This window comes from Tamandua tetradactyla, chromosome 12 (assembly GCF_023851605.1).
Source record: "Tamandua tetradactyla isolate mTamTet1 chromosome 12, mTamTet1.pri, whole genome shotgun sequence".
In the NCBI taxonomy this organism is placed as follows: Eukaryota; Metazoa; Chordata; class Mammalia; order Pilosa; family Myrmecophagidae; genus Tamandua; species Tamandua tetradactyla.
In genome coordinates this window covers 22039091-22057929 of record NC_135338.1, presented here as the reverse complement: position 1 = coordinate 22057929, position 18839 = coordinate 22039091, and the positions used below count along the sequence as shown (strand labels likewise).

Here is an 18839-nt window from a genome sequence, read left to right as displayed (position 1 = left end):
CTGGGGCTTATTGATTCAGGATGTCTGGCTAACAAGTCAACATGTCAGTTCTGGGGTCCATTTAGGATTTTTAAAAACAAGCAGAAGGCTAAGCAGTTTAACTGACTCTCCTCTACTCCCCTGAGTAACCTGTAGGGGAAGCTACAACTTTGAGAAGGACTAAAGTAGAGTGGCCAGATGGATCCGTTCTGGTGGGTAGGCCAAGCGGCGGAGGGGCATGTGTCTGTATTCTCCAGTTTTAACTCCCTGACATTTTTCTCTTCAGTTCCCTCTTTGGGGCTATGGGACAGATTCAGGCAGGGACCAGGCTCAGCCTTCCAAAGAGGCCTTTGAGAGGTCACAGATCCACCAAAAGTCACCCCAAGAAGCAGAGGCCACCTTTGTATCACCATCATTTCGTCATTTCAGTGTTACAGCCACTCCTCTCCCTCCATAAGAGTTTTAGGGCACGGAAGGCATCCAGATCTTTGTTTCTTATAAGACCTGCTTCATAGGTATGTATGGTGAGGCTGGGGAGATTGGCCTGGCATTTTCTTTCTGGAATTGGGGGTTCTGGGGTGAGAAGGAAAATGCCACAAGACCCAGATTCAAGCCCTGGTTCCATCTTTAAAGCACTGCTAGTTGTTGTAAAGATCAGATCAGCTAAGGGAGGCATATGAAAGTATTCTATTAATAATAAAATGCTAGGTGAATGTTAGATATTATTAAGAAGAAAATTATCCTATGAATACTTTCTGTTCTTTCTCTTCTCCCATCTTCAGACATTTGTCATTAGCTCATTCATTGTTCCAGTTACCTTGATCTGTTTTTTCCTTCTTAATCCCTATCCCCCTTTTCCTAGGGTGGAGGAAAAAGTCAGGGATGGAAATCAGTATAATGCCTGTGCTTGGAGCGCAAACCCCTTCGCCCATGACATGAGGCCCCATGCTGTGCAAGTCTGCCTCTCCTAGGCCACCCAGCCTGACGTCCTGCTGTGTCCCTGCCATGTGGTTGGGCGACCCAGGAGGCCTGAGGAGCCAAAAAAGCATCACAGGGCCACGTTAGATGCTCTTTCTAGCATGGCAGCTCCTCCAGGTCCTTTCCCTTGCCACTTGGTGACCCGTGGTTAGAAGGCCTGCAATTGGTTAACTCGACCTAATCTTTTCTGCTTCTTAAGTCAACTTTTTCTCAGCTCAGAAGAAACACCCCTGTTCTGCTTTTCATACATTCTCAGCTCCTCCTCCTTGGGCTCAAATAAGTATGCCATCTGGTGAGCCTGCCTGGAGACTGCCATGTTGGTATACAAATACCCGACCTCTCTTCAGAATGAATGACTTTGGATTTGAAGCTGTGACTAACGGGAAGGAAGGAAGGAAGGGGAGAGAAGGGGTCTTAAGGAAATAATGCACAAGGCTTCCCTAGGTGATGGGCAATGCGATCCCTGGGCGGAGTTTAGTTGCTTAATGTCAGCCTGTAAGCTAGCCGCACTGCTGGAAGTTCAGGGATGTGTAGCCCTGAAGCTCTTTCCTGAGCATAAGGCTGGTTCTTCTCTGCTTTGATGCTGGCCTCTGGCACCTTCCTACTTTTGGGACTTACTTTGAGGGATAACAGAGTGGAGAGCTGTTAAGGCCCAAAGTCCCTTTTGTAATAGGAAGTCTCCTAGTGTCCCCTAAAGCCACCCTCATTGTCACTGACGCCCCGTTTCTCATCCTTCCCTTTTTACTAGTGGGAGACTTGTCGGTAAGCATTTGTGGCCATTGGGATGAGGGATGAAGCGCTGCAGGCTGCAGAGAATTTGCCAACCAGAAAGCCCTCTCTACTCTCTCTCCTTGTCCAGGGGAGGCCTCTGCCTGCCTGAGCACTTCTTCCCTGCCTCTGGTTAAATTTCCAGGGACTCTGGGTCACAGAGGCCCCTTGGAGTAGATATGACCCATCTGGGAGAGGACGGAGTTGAGAAATTCAACGGAAGGATATGACCCAAAAGAGAGACCCCTGTGCATTAGCCATCCTCCCATGTCTTCTGTCTTCCTCCCTCCTTCCCACTCCCCCTGCCACACACAGGCGCACAGCTCGGCATCCCCTGTGCCACCCACTGCGTGATTTACAGCTCATCTGTGCACAGAGGCATCTGGAAGGTTGCAGAACACAGAACAGTCCAGATCCTCCCGAGAAGGCCTGTGAGAAAGAGGGGGGCCTGACACGTTCTTTCTCTGTCTTCTTCCTGTCCTTTGGCCCATCAGGCAATTAAGACATAGATAAACACAGAGCCTGTCCTTTTAGAACAAAGTGCACAGAGTTGTACAGCCCTGTTCTGGTTTTGCCTTTAAGAATTGTAATCTTGGTAATGTTTCAAACTATAAATGACCTTTCTTTCTGCATTACCTCTCTGTATCCTTCTTCCCAGAAGTGAGATGTGAGGTCGAAGGGTGAGGTTGGTTGTGGGTGATTCAAGGAACACAAGAGGGCAGCAGGGGCAGTAAAGGCCATGTCCCTGCGCTGCTCGATGCACATGGTGGCTGCCACTTGGACCTTGAACATCTCCCTGACCCAACTGTGCCCAGGCCCCAAGGTTAAGTTCTGTGACTGGCAGTTATTCCATCACACCCTTGGGACAGTGGCCTCCAGACTCCGCACCCCCTCCTTGACTCCCCAGGAGCTCCCCAGAAAGGAAAATACATAGCAGGGGCTCCTCCCTGGCTTTGTTGGTGAAAGGCTCTGAGACTTTTATGCAATACCCATGGCCTCTCCCTTTAGCACCTTTCTGCAACTGCACAGCAATGATGCTGATTCCCGGTGTCCCGGGAGCCTAGGAAGGGCTTTGTGTCCAAAGGATGAATGATATCCTTCAGAGAGCAGGATTTCATCACTGTGCGTGGGGGTCGGCAGCTTCTTGGCAGCCTGCTGAGTCAACAGATTCAGATGCAGCTACTGGAGACCAAAACATCAGGTGTGAACAGTAACATCCTCTCTCCAGCTACCTGTGAGAACAAAATCACTTCTGCAAGATGCTGTCATTAATGGAAAGGTCTGCCTCTCCACCCATTTCAAAACATGAAATGGAGTTTTATTTAGAGAGAGTATGTGTGTGTGTGTGTGTGTGTGTGTGTGTGTGTAGATATATATGGAAAATGTGCTATTCATGGAAATATCTATAATCATCATCACAATCATTTTAATGTACTGTCAGAGGAAAAAATCATGGATCAGCAATTCTTGGAGGTCAGCCATCATGAGATTGCCCCTTCCCAGGCAGGCCATGGCACAGATAAACCTGCCTGCCCTGCCCTTGTGTGCCCCTACCCAGGACATAATACCTTGTTCTACTGTCCCCTCTCCCCTCTTGATAAAAGCTGTTCTTCTTCTGTTAGAACTCTTTGCAGAACCAAGACTGTTCTCCTTCTATGGATGACTGCTATCTATCATCATGAAAATGCTTTATCAAATATTAATACACTGAGGTTAATAATAAGACTCTGTTCCCTCCCCATGCTGTGCAGTTGGAGAGAGCCATGTTAATAGCTTCCTCCATCCTTGGGACATTCCCATGGGCTGTTGATTTCAAGGGCAAGCTGTGGCACCTGGTCTTGGCCACGCTATGGCTCCTGGTGCAGACTACACACTCCACCCCTTTCATGAACCCCTGCACACCATTTGGCCGGTGAGGTGTCAAAGGTGGTGTTTTCAGAGTATCTGTAACAATGGTTCATTTTCCCTTTTTATTGTGCTATTGAAAGAGAATGACAAGGAGGCTGGAAGCAGCTGTATCTCTGGGGACTTTTTCCTCCAAACCCTTCAGCCTCTAGTCTCTGGAGATCACCCAAGGAATTTTATTTTATAGTCCGGTGAGAGAAAGAGAGAGAGATAGACAAATAGTCACACATTTGTCCATATATATTTACATATTTGTGCCTAATAGAATATTAGAATAATGCTAGGGAGAAGATTTACTGGGAAAGCTAAGAGTTGATAACTTAACCTACAGCTTATAACTCTTACTCAGATAAAGGACGCGTCGGGGTACAGGGGGAGTGATCTGGAGATTGGAGGAGAGGTAGATAAGAATCAGATTTCCAAGGGCCTCGTAACAGGGCAGCATCCTGTCAGGAAACAGCGGGAAATGGAAAAGAGGTTGAAGGGAGCTCGCCCCAGCGAAAGCTGTGGCTGGAGTGGGGGAGTCTCAGGTCGGGAGCTGTGGGCCTTGCTCCCAACCCATTAAAGTTCTTTTTGCAGGAGCTCATATGTTCCAGTCTGGGTTTTTTTTTTTTTTTTTTTTTTTTTTTAAAGAGAGGGAGGAAAGGAAGGAAAGACAGAGAAGGAAGGAAGGATGGAAGGAAGGAAGGGAAACATTTTTAAACATTTTCTTGTTTTATTATATTTTGTTTGTTTGTTTGTTTTTTTTTTTTACATGGGCTGGGGCCGGGAATCGAACCGGGGTCCTCCGGCACGGCAGGCAAGCACTCTTGCCCGCTGAGCCACCGCGGCCCGCCCCAGTCTGGGTTTTTTAAACTCACTCTGACTTCAGTGTGTAGAACAGGGCTGGGGAGGCCGTGCAGGAGTCCAGGAAAGAGAAGATGGCAGTTTGGGACAATTTGGTGATCAGAGATGAGAAAAGTAGTCTATCCCACCAACACCACTTTCTGTCCTCCTGCTGCTATAATGGGCTGCCCTGGGTGGGTGACCTTGGCCAAGTCAGTTCCACTCCAGGCCTTGGCTTCCTCATTTGTAAAATGAGGGGCTTGATCCATTTGCTGTCCAAGGCCCTTCCAGCTCTGACAACCTCAGCAGCGATGATGCCACACCATTTTACCCTGAACAGCACCGCTTTGTTCCTTTCTTGGGGAAAGAAATCCACCCTTTATAGCAAATCAGTGGGCTCTCTAGAAACTCTCACTGTTCATTAAAGGCATCCCCTAAGCTTAGGCTGAGCATGAGGCCATCTTGATTGCTGCTGCCTCGCGTTCACAGTGTGAGTGCAGCCTCTCTAGGAGCCGCCATCTACATGTGTGACGCCATCCCTGATGTTTGTACAGCTGCTTGGTGTTCTAGGTACTTTTCATATGAAACATCTCATTGACCCTCTCAACCACTCTGTGAGGTAGGGCATTGGTAGCTGCTACCAACCCCCTTTATGGGTGAGGACGGTCATGCAACCAGGAAGTGTTCTGCAGTGACCAGGTCAGGAGTGGCATCCCCGGGTTTTGAAATCGTCACAGTGTTCTTTGGGCTACAGCACTCGGGCCCTCTTGAATGTCCTTCAGACCTGTCTCCTCCTTTGCACGTCATCTGAGACTCTCCTTCCCATTTTTCCTACCACAGAAACCACCAGCTTCTTGAACCTCTTTGATAAAACTTGACATCATTTTTACTTCTGTATTTATAGTTTCCACATACTACAGCATCAGCTGATTCTTCTTTGGTGGTGTTTTCCACATCAATCCCTGCCATTCCATTTCCGCCGTTAACCTATCAGTGGGGCCATGTCACCTCAAGCAGAGACTTCTGCAGCCACCGCTAAGTGGGTTTCCCTGGTTCCAGTCTCTCCGCTGTCCAATCCCACTTACCCAGGGCAGTTAGAATCATTGTCCTCCAACAAATGTTTCATGAGGTGTTTCTTTACTTAAGTACCCCTGGCTCTCCTTTACCTGGACCATAAAGTTCAAATTCCATAGATTGCCCTTCAGCTTTCTTACCCTGGGTAAATTAACTCTTCTCATCTCCACCCCAACACACACACACACATGCCAGTTTCCACCTGAGGGGCTTTGAACAAGACTTCCTTTCCACCTTCCCTGCCATTCTAATGTCATTTTCATCTTCAACCCTCAGATCAAAACCATATGGGATAGTTATAGAAAGTTATCTGTAACATTATGATTTAGGACCTTTTTCACTTGGTGGTATACCATAAATATCTTTTCACATCAGTGAACATGCAAATTATCATTTTTAATGGCTGCATGGTCTTCCTACTCTAGTTTAACTAGCTTCCCAGTGTTCAACTCAGATCATTTTATTTTCTTATGTACTTTATTCTTGTTCTTGAATACACTGAGCATTCTAAGGGTCTATCTCAGAATCAACTCTCGCTAGATTGTAAATCCTTAAGGGCAGGGAGTACTTGGTTCTAGCTGGTCACAATACTGTGCAATGAAAATTGATTGGTTGAAAGAAAGATTCCTCCCCAAACTAGTGAGAACAGAAAGAGTAGAATTCATTATAACAGTAGGACATTAATTATATGTCCTGCCTTTATATAAAGTTTTTGTTTATTTTCACATAGGCAGTCTCCGGGAAATGAATCCGGGTCTCCGGCATGGCAGGCAAGAACTCTGCCACTGAGCCACCATGGTCCACCCTATATGACATTTTATGGTAGCTTGGCAAGGTTTGTCCCAAGTTTTTTTAAAAGGTAAATAAACAAAAGAAAAACAAAGTCACCCCTAATCTTACCACTCAGCTATAACCACAATCAGCTTTAACTGTTTTCTATGCATACAGATTTATGTAACTAGGGTCATATTATACATATAATTTTATAGCTTGAAATGTATATCTTTTCTTATTGTTAAAAGTTTTTCTCTTAAAACCACCAAAATTTTGTTGTTGGACATTTAAGTTGCTCCTCTGTTCTTGAGAGCAGATTTTTAACAGAGAAAAGAGGGAAAGGGGCAATAAACAGCAAAGGAATTTTGTAGGTAGCAGTGGCTGGAATAAATAGATGGCCCAGAATTGGGAGAGGAAGGCTCCAAAGATAAGCAATTTTTCCTTTACCATTTGACATAAGAACAGCCAATGGGAAAAAGATTCCTCCTTTTAAAACAGGATCTATGTAATCAGTCCCCTATTTGTGGGCAAGTAGCTGTTTCCAATCTTTGGCTCTTTCAAAAAATGCAATGAACAATCTTATTTTGGGGTTAGTTTGCGAATGTACAAGTATATCTATAGGAAAAATTCCTAGAAGAGATGAAAAGCATTGTGAATTTTTAATTCTGATCAATATTGCCTTTTGCAGAGGTTGCCTTAGTTTACAGCTTCTCCAGTAACACGAGTGCTTTTCTCTTCTACATCTTTGCCAACACAATATTTTATCAGACTTATTGATCTTTGTCCATCTGATAAATAAAACGGTGTGTTGGTTTGCTTTCATTTAGCTTTTTGAGTTTAAATGTGAAAAAAATTCAAACATATACAAAACAGTAGAGAGAAAAGCATAATGAATCATCACCTAAATTAACAGTTTTTAATGCTTTACCATATTTGATTGTCTATTTCTAGGGTTGAAGTATTTTACAGTAAATTGAAGATCATCATGACATTTTATCCCTAATTACATTAGAATGAATCTCTGAAAAATAAGGGCATTTTCCACCAACATAATACCATTATTACACAGAATGAAATGAAATAATTCCCTAATATCATCAAGTACCTAGTCAATATTCAAATTTTCCCAGTTGTCTCAAAAATGTCTTTTATAATTAGTTTGTTTAAACTAATTGAGAGTGAACTTGAACAACTTTTTATATTTGAGAGCCTTTTATAGTTTATTTTCTGCTAATTCTTTGTTCACATTCTTGCACCCATTTTGCTTTTGGATTACTGGCATTTTTCTTATTAATTTGTCGGTGTTCTTTTTTTTCCCGAAATACCAAAAAACACAAAGCAAATGCAGACATTCCTATTTTGATCATTCCATTCTACATATATAATCAGTAATTCACAATATCATCACATAGTTGCATGTTCATCATCATAATTATTTCTTGGAACATTTGCATCTATTCAGAAAAAGAAATAAAACAAAAACAGGAAAAAAATTATACATACCCCTTACCCGTCTCTTTCATTGATCACTAGCATTTCAGACTAAATTTATTTTAACATTTGTTCCCCCTATTATTTGTTTTTATTCCATATGTTCTACTTATCTGTTGACAAGGTAGATGAAAGGGGCATCAGACGCAAGGTTTTCACAATCACACAGTCACATTGTGAAAGCTATATCATTAATCAATCATCATTAAGAAACATGGCTACTGGAACACATTTTCAGGCAGTTCCCTCCAGCCTCTGCATTACATCTTGAATAACAAGGTGATATCTACTTAATGTGTAAGAATAACCTCCAGGATAACCTCTTGACTCTGTTTGGAATCTCTCAGCCATTGACACTTTGTCTCATTTCACTCTTCCCCGTTTTGGTCCAGAAGGTTCTCTCAATCCCTTGATGCTAAGTCTCAGCTCATTCTAGGGTTTCTGTCCCACATTGCCAGGAAGGTCCACACCCCTGGGAATCATGTCCTGTAGACAGGGGGAGGGTGGTGAGATTGCTTGTTGTGTTGGCTGGAGAGAGAGGCCACATCTGAACAACAAAAGAGGCTCTCTTGGGGGTGACTCTTAGGCCTAATTTTAAGTAGGCTTGACCTATTCTTTGTGGGGTTAAGTTTCATATGAACAAACCCCAAGACTGGGGGCTCAGCCTGTAGCTTTGGTTGTCCACACTGCTTGTGAGAATATCAAGAATTCAACTTGGGGAAGTTGAATTTCTCCCCGTTCTCATGTAGGTGTTCTTTATGTATTAGTTAAATTAGCCCTTTTTGATGGATTTACTAATATGTTTCCTCATTTGTTTGAGTTTGCTTTTTTGTGCTTCACACACACACACACACACACACAATCTTTTCCAATGTAGTTGAATTTTCAGTCTTTTCTTTGATGACTTTTGGATTTTATGCCATATTTAGAAAGGTCTTCTCCACATTAGTGCTATAAAAACATTCTAACATGATTGATTTTTATTCTTATGGTTTCATTCTTTATATTTCAGTTCTTGACCTAAATGAAACGTATCCTGGAGTATGAGGTATGAATTCAACTTAATTTTTTCTGGATGGCCATCCAGTTTCCTAACAGCTGTTACTAAAAAAAATCCATTTTTGCCCCTTCATATTGGAAATGTGCTACCTTTATCAGATATTAAATCCCTATATGTACTTGGAACTATTTCTTTTTTCACTGATATGTGTATCTATTCAAATGCAAGTACCAGTTTTATCATTATAACTCCATACTATGCTTTAATATTTGATACGAAAAAACATCTGGGAGGGGTACTGCCCCTTTATTACTCTTCTTTTTTAGAATTTTCATGGCCGTTTTTGTTTGCTTATTTTCCTAATGAATTTTCAAGTCTTTTGTCTAATCCCTTGCCAAAGTACCTCATTGGAATTTAAATGATATCATTTAAATATATTGGAAATAATATTAAATATATAGATTAATTGAAGGAAAATTGATATATGTATTAAGTTTTTCATTTGTTCACATCTTTTGTGTGCTTCAGGAGACTTTTAAGGTTTTCTTTGAATATATTTTGCATATTTATTTTTAAACTTGATCTGAAATATTTTGCTTTTTTTTAATCAACATTAAGCTCCTTACCAGTTAATATTTCAGGAATAACTATACCTTCAATGATTCTTTTTACCATTGGGATAAAATCTAAACTTCCTAGCCTGTATTTCAAGGCTTTCTACATCCTGTTTAAAATCTATTTTCCACACATTTTCTTCTTACCTATAGCTCTCAGTGGCCTCTGAACAAACCTGGCCCTTTTGTGCCTCTCTGCTTAGGCTCATTCAGTCTCCCTGGCTGAAATGTCTACCCCACCACCTTCTCTGCCTGCACAACTCGGTTTTCTTCATCAGGCCCTCTTGACTATTACAATTAGAAATTATCTCCTCTCTTACCCTTGGAGTGTTTATTGTATGTTCCCTTTGGATTCGATTTGTATTGAATCCAATATTATCTTGTGAAAACTTTTGTATTATTTAAATATACTGTCCGAGGGCGGTGCACCGGTGGCTCAGCGGCAGGGTTCTCACCTGCTGAGCCAGAGACCCGGTTCGATTCCTGGTGCCTGCCCATGCAAAAAGAAAAAAAAAAAATATATATATATATATATATATATATATATACTGTCTGCTATCTCTTGTGTGGTTGCAAAATTAACCATTTGTGAGTTTTTGTCTCCTCAACTAGATTGTGTGACCCTTGGGGAGAGGGAGCCTGGCTTAGGCTCTCCGCAGCCTCTGAGACAGTGCCTTGTACAAGACCGTAGTAGTCTAAGTGACGTCAGTCAGGAGAATTAACTCTCGTGGCAAGCTTTCTGCGTATTAAGGTCTGTTTTAAGCACTCTCCATGTATGAACTCACTTAGTGGATAAGTATTGGAGGGTTTTAAGTGTTCTGGGTTTATTTGACTGGGTTAACCTTTTAGAAGGGCTTAAAAGAAAAGCAGCCCACCCAGTCATGATACCAGGTAATAATTCTCACCAGAAGCTGGTCAGAGAGGAAGATGAGTGTCCTAGGGCAAGCCTAACACATAGGGAGGAATGAGGGTGGCTGCTGCCTGGGAAAGAAGGGCGAGGAAGAGAACGGAGAGGCCTTAGCTATAAGGGCAGCATAGGCACCAATGTTTCTGGGGCTCTCAGCCTTTGAGGCAAGCCCTGCTGGTGGAATCGGCTCCTATCGTGTGATGATGGAATTAGGGCTCTGGAAATAAGGCCTGGCCCCTGACAGAGCCTCCTTCCTGCAGCAGGTCCTGTAGGATGGCCTGGGTCCCCTGCCCGTCCACACCACCAGGGTCCCCCGCCCACCTGGCTCCGGGCCACATGCCTCTCCTGCACTTTGAGGGCTCTTTGAGCGCCTGGGCCCTGCGGGGAGGGAATGTGCTGAGCAAGCCATGTGGAGCAGCCAGAGCGAAAGAGCTGATGGAAATTAATCCCTGCTCCTGGGCCTTTTCTCTTCTCATGATCATCATTAGCTTCTCGGAATCATTACTGTGCCTCAGCACTGCAAAGTGTTTCAGGATGCTGGGGAGTCTGAGCAATTCCACCCCAGCCTTCCATAAAAGGCAGCCAAGAGGCTGCCTGCAAGTGCTGTAAACCTGGTGGGGCCAGGAAGTCACCGCTAGAGAATCACTGGAAAGATCTAAGTGTGAATTTGTAAAGCTCTCCACCATTATATGCTTTAGCCCAGTAGTTTAAGATTAAATTCTGGGTCCCCAGCTAGAACTTTAGGAAGCACTTCCTTACCTTTTGCCAAGCACAAATAAACAGTTCTCAGCACCCGTGCAACACAGCTTTTTTTATTCTTAAAGACAGAAAGAGGAGAAAGGAAGAAAGGCTTTTTAATAATACACTTGCTCTAAAGGTGTTAAAAATTTCAGCCCCTTGGTCAAAGGATCCATAACCAATGGGATGTTGTTAGCAATCAGAGGAAAAGATCTGGCTTCTAGGGAAAGCACTTGGGACCGTTTCTGGCTCTGTTAAAACTAAACATATCCCCCAGAATAAACATTGTTCATTGCTCTACGTCCAGTACATCATCAAAACTTTAACTTCATTTTGCTAAAGTGGCCCTTGAAATCAGGAACTCAGTTTAATTTTCTGCTGACAAAGGGGTAGTGGGGCTTGTTGTGGTTTGCTAAAGCTGCCGGAATGCAATCTATCTGAAATGAGTTGTCCTTTACAATGGGGATTTATTAGCTTATAAACCTGCAGTTCTAAAGCAGTGAAAATGTCCAACTCAAGATATCAACAGGACGATACCTGGACTCTGAAGACAGGTTGCTGGCATCGGGAACACCCCTGTCACATGGGAAGGCACATGGCCGACATCTGCTGGTCCTTTGTTCCTGGGCTTCGTTGTTTTAAGCTTCGGTTTCAGTGGCTTCCTCTCTGAGCTTCTGTGGGCTCTTTTTTAGCTTCTCCAGGGTTTTCTATGAGCTTCCTTTAATTTTACCTCTTTTGCTCTCCAGTAAGGGGAGCAAGACCCACCCTGAATGGGGAGGGTCACATCTCAATTTAAATAACCTAATCAAATGTTCCACCCACAGTAGGTCTCCACCCACAGTAGGTCTCCACCCACAAGAATATGGCTTTTTATGGGGCACACAACACAGGACTTTTCCCCAAAAAACTTTTCCCAAAGACCCAGAATGAATGGCATTTTAATTGTATCTTTGTCTAAGAATTGTATAGTCAGTAATGGTATTTTTCCTCTGCTTGGAAGTCTTAGTTAGCTCCTTGGCATTTCCTATATATGACTTGAGAGCTCATCATATTTGTGATAGAGTGTGTTACCAGGATAGGGCTGCCTTTCCTGTCCTTAAATCCCCCTCCGCACAGAACCTGGCACCTAATGGTTGCGCAGTAAACATTTGCTGAATGAATGAACAAGCCAATAAAGGGTCTGAGTTCCTAACACTAAAATAGCCATGAAGTAGGAAGGAATTTGATGCTACGAGCCTGAGGAACTGCCAGGATTATACCCTCGAGGCAGTGCTGGCTGAGCTTTTCTTTGTGTTGTTGTTAAATCAGATATTTAATAATTTAAAAAGCCAGCCTTTTCGCATTTTGGGCTCAGTGGAGCACACAGTTAGCCTGCTCCCAAGGCACTGATGTTTCCTCTTGGCCAGACCACTCCAAGCCTGCCCTACTGTGACCTGCCCCCTCACACCCTCCCCGGGGAACCTCAGCAGCCCCCAGGCCTGACCACCCCACAGGCCAGCTCCTGTCCTGACCCTTCAAACCAAAGTGCCTAGAGGCAGTTGCCACCAACTATTCACAAACCAATAGAATGAGGCGCCACTCCTCTCTCTCCCCTCTCTCCCTTTGTTTCTATCTTGTTTCTTTTTCTTTTCTGCCATCCTTTTCTCTCTTCTTATCTTCCCCCTTCTCACTCTTCCCATTTCTTTGTGCTATTCCAGCCCTCCGTTGACATTTCAACTTATTGTTCAAGCTTCCCAGCCTTAACTTGGATGGGTCACAGTATTTATTTGCTTGGAGGTGCCACCTAACTGCTAGAACATGGGGCCAGAAGCCTGATTTGAGGTTCTGGCTGGTTGCTGATTCAGGGTGGGAGTCATGAGAGTGTCCCAGGTCTGAAGATTGGGAACCCCGACCTGCCATTCTTGGGGGTGAGCAAGATAACATAATGTAATCCTTAACCTCATGTGGATCCTGTTTCCTTGCTCATCATTCTCCTCTGTCTAGCAGGAACTCCTTGAGGGCAAGCTTTTTGTTTTAACTTTAGGGATCATCAGGCATAACAAAGACATGCCACATGTTACGAGCTGAATAAATGTTTGTAGAGTCAGCCGAAACAGCTATGGAGCACCTACTGTGTGCCAAGCTCCAGGCCCTGAGGATACAGAGATGAACAAGACAGATAAGCTTCATGGGGCTCAAGGAGCCTACAGTCTTGCAGGAGAGACAGAACTTCAACTAATACTTACAGTGTGAAGAGAGATACAAATGAAAAATGCAAATATGGGGGTCAGCATAATTGCATGGAATCTTGAATAGGATGTGAGACCCTGTGGGTCTGTACAGGTTAGTGTGATGCCCTGATATATCCCAAGGTAATTTGGGTGGAGAATAAAAAAGTATTTGCAAAATCCCCTTGGAGGACTGGGGAGAAAGGAGGAAATAATAAACTTCCCCATCTGGGGAATTCCTGATATTCTCATAAGCAGTGGGGACAACCAATTCAATAGGCTGAACCCTCAATCTTGGAGCTCGCCCTGTGAAGCTTATTCCTGCAAAGGAGAAGCTAAGCCGACTTGTAATTATGCCTTAGAGTCACCCCCAGAGAACTTCTTTTGTTGCTCAGATGTGACCTCTCTCTCTAAGCCAACTCTGCAGGTGAACTCGCTGTCCTACCTCTTACATTGAACATGACTCCCATGTGTAAATCTTCCTGGCAATGTGGGACCTGACTCCTGGGGATGGGCTGGGACCCGATGTCATGGGAACAAGAAAGCCTTCTTGACCAAAAAGGGGGAAGAGAATAATGTAACAAAATAAAGTTTCAGTGGCTGAGAGACTTCAAACAAAGTTGAGAGGTTATCCTGGAGGTTATTGTTATACATCATATAGATATCCCTTTTTAGTTTATGGTGTATTGGGGTGAATGGAGAGAAGTATCTGAAACTGTTGAGCTGTGCCAATAGCCTTGATTCTTGAAGACAATTTTATAAAAATCTAACATTTACAGTGTGACTGTGTGATTGTGAAAACCTTGTGTCTGATGCTCACTCCTTTTATCCAGAGTATGGACAGATGAGTAAAAAATAATAATAAGGATAAAAATAAATAAATAGGGTGAGATAAAGGATAAAAATTGGGTAGATTGAAATACCTGTGTGTTCTAGTTTGCTGCCTGCTGGAATGCAATATACCAGAAACAGAATGGCTTTTAAAAAGGGGAATATAACAAGTTGCTAGTTTACAGTTCTAAGGTCAAGAAAATGTCCCAAATAAAACAAGTCTATAGAAATGTCCAATTTAAGGCATCTGGGGAAAGATACCTTGGTTCAAGAAGGCCGATGACATTCAGCGTTTCTCTCTCAGCTGGAAGGGCACATGGCGAACATGGCGGTGTCTGCTGGCTTTCTCCTGGCTCTACCAAAAGCAACTCTCTCCAAAATGTTTCCTCTTTTTAAAGGATTCCAGTAAGCAACTCCACCTTCAGTGGGTGGAGACACACCTCCATGGAAATCATCTAATCAAAAGTTACCACTCACAATTGGGTGGGCCATATCTCCATGGAAACAATAAAAAATGCCCCCACCCAGCAATATTGAATGAAGATTAAAGGACGTGGCTTTTCTGGGGTCCACCACAGATTCAAACTGGCACACTGTGGGTCAATGAGAGGGGAGGGTAAGTGGCATGGGATGTGTAACTTCTTTTTTTGGAGTGATGCAAATGTTCTAAAAATGATCGTGGTGAAGAATGCACAACTGTGTGATGATATTGTGAGCCATTGGTTGCATAATATGGTTAGACTGTATGTATATGGATATTTCTCAGTAAAAATATATTTTTTAAATGTGGTGATCAGGCACACAAGGGGAGACCTAACCTAGACAAGATGGTCAGGAAAAGTTTTCCTGAGAAGTGCTGTTTTACAATGACTCCAGAGTGATGATTAGGAGTTAAGTAAAGAGGTAGAGTGGAGCTGGAGGGGCCAAGAGAGAACATTCCAGGCAGAGGAACTATTTGTTGGATGGCTGGATGGCTGGATGGGTAAACCTGGCATTGAAATCTAACCTCAATGACATAATATAAAAACATTCCAATTGGTAAAGAAAAGCAGCTGGCTGAATTAAGTGTGTCTTGATACTATGCATAGAATATGGAGCTGGTAGGAGTTATCTCTTCATTGCCCCTGTCTTGATGGCATACGGACTCTATTGCCAAAAGGCTTTGATCACAAATGCTCTTAGGAAGGGGGTGAAATGGATACATTAACATCCTCTGCCAGGGATGGGGGGATCCTGGGATTAAGGTAAAACCCCTCTGCCCCATGTCAGGTTAACTTTGCCAACCTCAGGCACCTCAGCTAAAATTCTTCTTCCCACCCAGATGAACGGGAAGTTGTTCAGAAGAAGACCTTCACAAAATGGGTGAACTCGCACCTGGCTCGTGTGTCCTGCCGCATCACTGACCTCTACAAGGACCTGCGAGATGGGCGGATGCTAATCAAGCTGCTGGAGGTGCTCTCTGGAGAGATGCTGGTAAAGCTCCTTTGCCCTGAGCCCTGTCACAGGTGTGATCAACCCCTTTTGTGAAAGGACATGATCTGAGGCATATCTCGAATTCTCATGACCTTCCAAGGCTCCTTCCTTTTCCTTTAGGAGGTTCCAATGCTTAAGATGTGAAGTGGCTTTGTGGTTGACTGGAGACCCTGACCCCTCTTCCCACTCTCTCCCGATCTAATTCCCTTCTTGTTTCTCCCAGAAGCCATGCAGAGCTCTTGGCTTTCTCACCTGAGGTCTGGGCATCTGAGAATAGTCTGTGATAGCCCTGCCCTTGGCCTCCTCACACTGGGTGAGATATATAGATTGATGGATTCCCATTACACAGCCGGGGAAGTTTACACCCCTCTTGGAAGCAAGAGGAAAACAGGCAAGATATTTCACTGTGTGTTTTCTCACTCTGGCAAGTGGAAATATGTTAGATGCTCTGTCTGTTGTAACCCACTCAGCAGTTATGTTGCCCCTGAAGAACTAGATCAAAGTTCACATTTCACTCAGTTACTTCCTTTGTGACATTAGGCCTGTTAAGTAGGACCTTTCTTGCCTCCATTCCCCTAGCAAAACGGGAGAATGATACCTTTATCTAATGACATACTGTAAGATCCTTGGAGTATATTCTTCCACTATCTATTGCTGGGCTGAAGTTCTAATTCTCAACCTGCATTAAAAGCCCATTAGAGACAGTTACCCCTGGGAACTCTTTAGCTGGGGGCATTCAAGGGAGGGGACAAAGTGGTTGGTGGGGATGGACCCTTATCAGTCACTAAGATAAAAGTCATTCTTATCACTGACTAGCAATGAATAGTTCTTAGAACTGTGCCAGGAACATAGTAAGTGCTCAATTAACTGTCTGTCTTGTTAGTGCTTGGAATGTCATTTATCCTCTGCTTAGAAGGCTTTTCTCAGACTTGCAAAGGGCACAGATGCAGCCTAGTTGCAGAGCTCTGGGTCCTCCAAGGAAGCAACCTGTGAACCTTGCTGAAGGGAAGGGGTTGAAAAGTGCCAAGGAGAGATGGTGGGAGTTGGCGTTGGGCCAGGAGTGTGGTGGGGAAGTGGTTGTTGATACCAGGATCTGATGTGGGCTGGAGCCACTCTTGGGGCAACTGTGAGTTCCCTCCATGCCCACGGAGGCCACTGCTGTCCCCCAGCCAAAGCCCACGAAGGGGAAGATGCGCATCCACTGCCTGGAGAATGTGGACAAGGCCCTGCAGTTCCTCAAAGAGCAGCGTGTGCATCTGGAGAACATGGGCTCCCACGACATTGTGGACGGCAACCACCGCCTGGTCCTCGGCCTCATCTGGACCATCATCCTGCGCTTCCAGGTGGGCTCCCGGGGCACGGGGGGAGCGGAGGAGCCTCTCTGGGCTGGGCAGGGGCTGTGGGATCCTACAAGATGGTGAAGGAAGCATGAACATTCGTGCACATGCTGACAGGGAGAAGCCCGTCCTGCGGGATGATGCTTCTAGGGATCAGTGGCCGTCTTCTGAGTCCTGTCAAATCGCCGAAGCCCAGGGCGAGCTGTCAAGGCAGGCATGCGGTCCTCCGAGGGAGGAGGTTGAGATTCAGAGCTGGGTCGCCATCTGACTGGAAGACCTGCTTTTTATCCACGCCTCCCCGCCCCACGCGTGCAGCTTTCTGTGTTTTGCAGTTGTTTATGATTCACAAGAAGTTGCAAAAAGTAGTGCAGAAGATCTTTTCTTCCTCTCTCCTACATATTCTTATGGAGGAGGGAACCTCCAACCCTCAGGGCCGTATTCTTCTCTCACTGTATATCCAAGAAGCAGGGACAGCATTAGGTTCTCGATGCACCCCCAGCCCCACCCCAGCGGGAAGCTGTCTCCTTAGTGAACAGGAGTGAACTTCCAGAACAGACTTTTCCCATCCACAAAATGAAGATTGGCATTATAATCTCTAGCATTGCCTTCTGTTCTTCCAGCATTTCAGGGGGATCTACTGCCTCCTGTTTACACTTCCGTTTTCTGTTACAGCTCCAAATTATCCAGGCTTCGCATGGATGTTCTCATTGTGAGAAAGTAAAAACATTAGAGTCTTCATTTCATACCTCTTGTAATGTCGAAATTCTTTTTTTAATTTAATTTAATTTTTTTAGGGAAGAGAAAGAGAAAGAGAAGAAAGGAGAGAGGACGGGGAGGAGAAAGGGTAATGTGGGAAGAAGAGCACCACATTCCCCATTTCTCCCCAAAATCTTCACTCAAATCATACTAGAGCAAAATTTCAGAGAAAGTTGCATTGACTTTCTGGCTGATCACTTCTTGGCCTATTAATTAGAGCAGCCCATTTGGCTCATCTGAGCCTTGACATTGTCATCTTTACCAGAGTCAGAAGATCTGTTTTTATATTTTTTATCCAGAAACTTTATCTTCTAACCCTGAAATTCAAAGTCTAGGTTATTTGTAAAGAAAGTTAAAAAGGATAAAGGAAGGAAAATAGGGTCTTCCATTGGCTGGTTTTGCCCCTAACATGGCAGTTCGAGGTTAATTGTCTTGGGGTAGAAAGAAGCGAATGTGAGGAGGTACCTGCAGGGAGGAAGAGGAGAGCACAGAACCCCCAGACTGAAGACTTCTAGCTGAAAGATCAGAAGCTGGGTGTCTGCTCTTGCTCTCAGTGGTGCATGAGATTAAACAACAATAGCAGCAAAAATGGGAAGAATGAAAAAGCAAGTGGAGCTGCTAATCAAAACACAGCCCCTTTCAGCATCCACATTGTTCCACAGCTTTGTGGAGCACTGTACCTCCAGAGGAGGCACCAGGGCTTCGTGTCCTTCACTCTCACCATCCTGTTAGAGCTAGTATATGAGACCTGTCTTCTCTGACATGAGAATGCCATCCCTGTGCCGTTCCAGCTGACTCAGCCAAGGAACCAGGCCACTGTGATCCAGGGCCTCAGGGTGTGGTGCTGCTGCAGGGCAGGTGGTGCAAACGAATGACTACAGAAGAAGAAAGAGGGAACATTCCAGGAAAAGCAGCAAGGCGCAGATCCAGAGGCAAATCTAATTCATCTCTCTCTTCTTCCTGCTACCCTCAGATTCAGGACATTGTCGTCCAAACTCAGGAAGGCCGCGAGACACGCTCAGCCAAGGATGCATTGCTGCTGTGGTGCCAGATGAAGACAGCAGGGTCCGTCCTGGGAACCAGCCACCACCACATTTCCCACCCCACCTCCCTTGTTACCCCCATCCTCTAAGTCCCTCTGCCATCCCCAAGGGACACTAGAGATTGTCACCCAGAACTATA

At 44.4% G+C, this 18839-nt stretch overlaps 1 protein-coding gene across 4 annotated transcripts in view; it reads left to right on the top strand.

Annotated features, from left to right (window-relative positions):
• The window catches only part of SPTB (spectrin beta, erythrocytic), a 125166-nt gene that overhangs the window by 60956 nt on the left and 45371 nt on the right, over positions 1-18839 (top strand). For all 4 annotated transcript variants that reach the window (XM_077122712.1, XM_077122713.1, XM_077122714.1 and 1 more), the window contains 3 exons: positions 15413-15564; positions 16734-16907; positions 18631-18722. In XM_077122712.1, coding sequence (XP_076978827.1) covers positions 15413-15564; positions 16734-16907; positions 18631-18722 — 418 coding nt within the window. The remainder of the gene's footprint in view (positions 1-15412; positions 15565-16733; positions 16908-18630; positions 18723-18839) is intronic.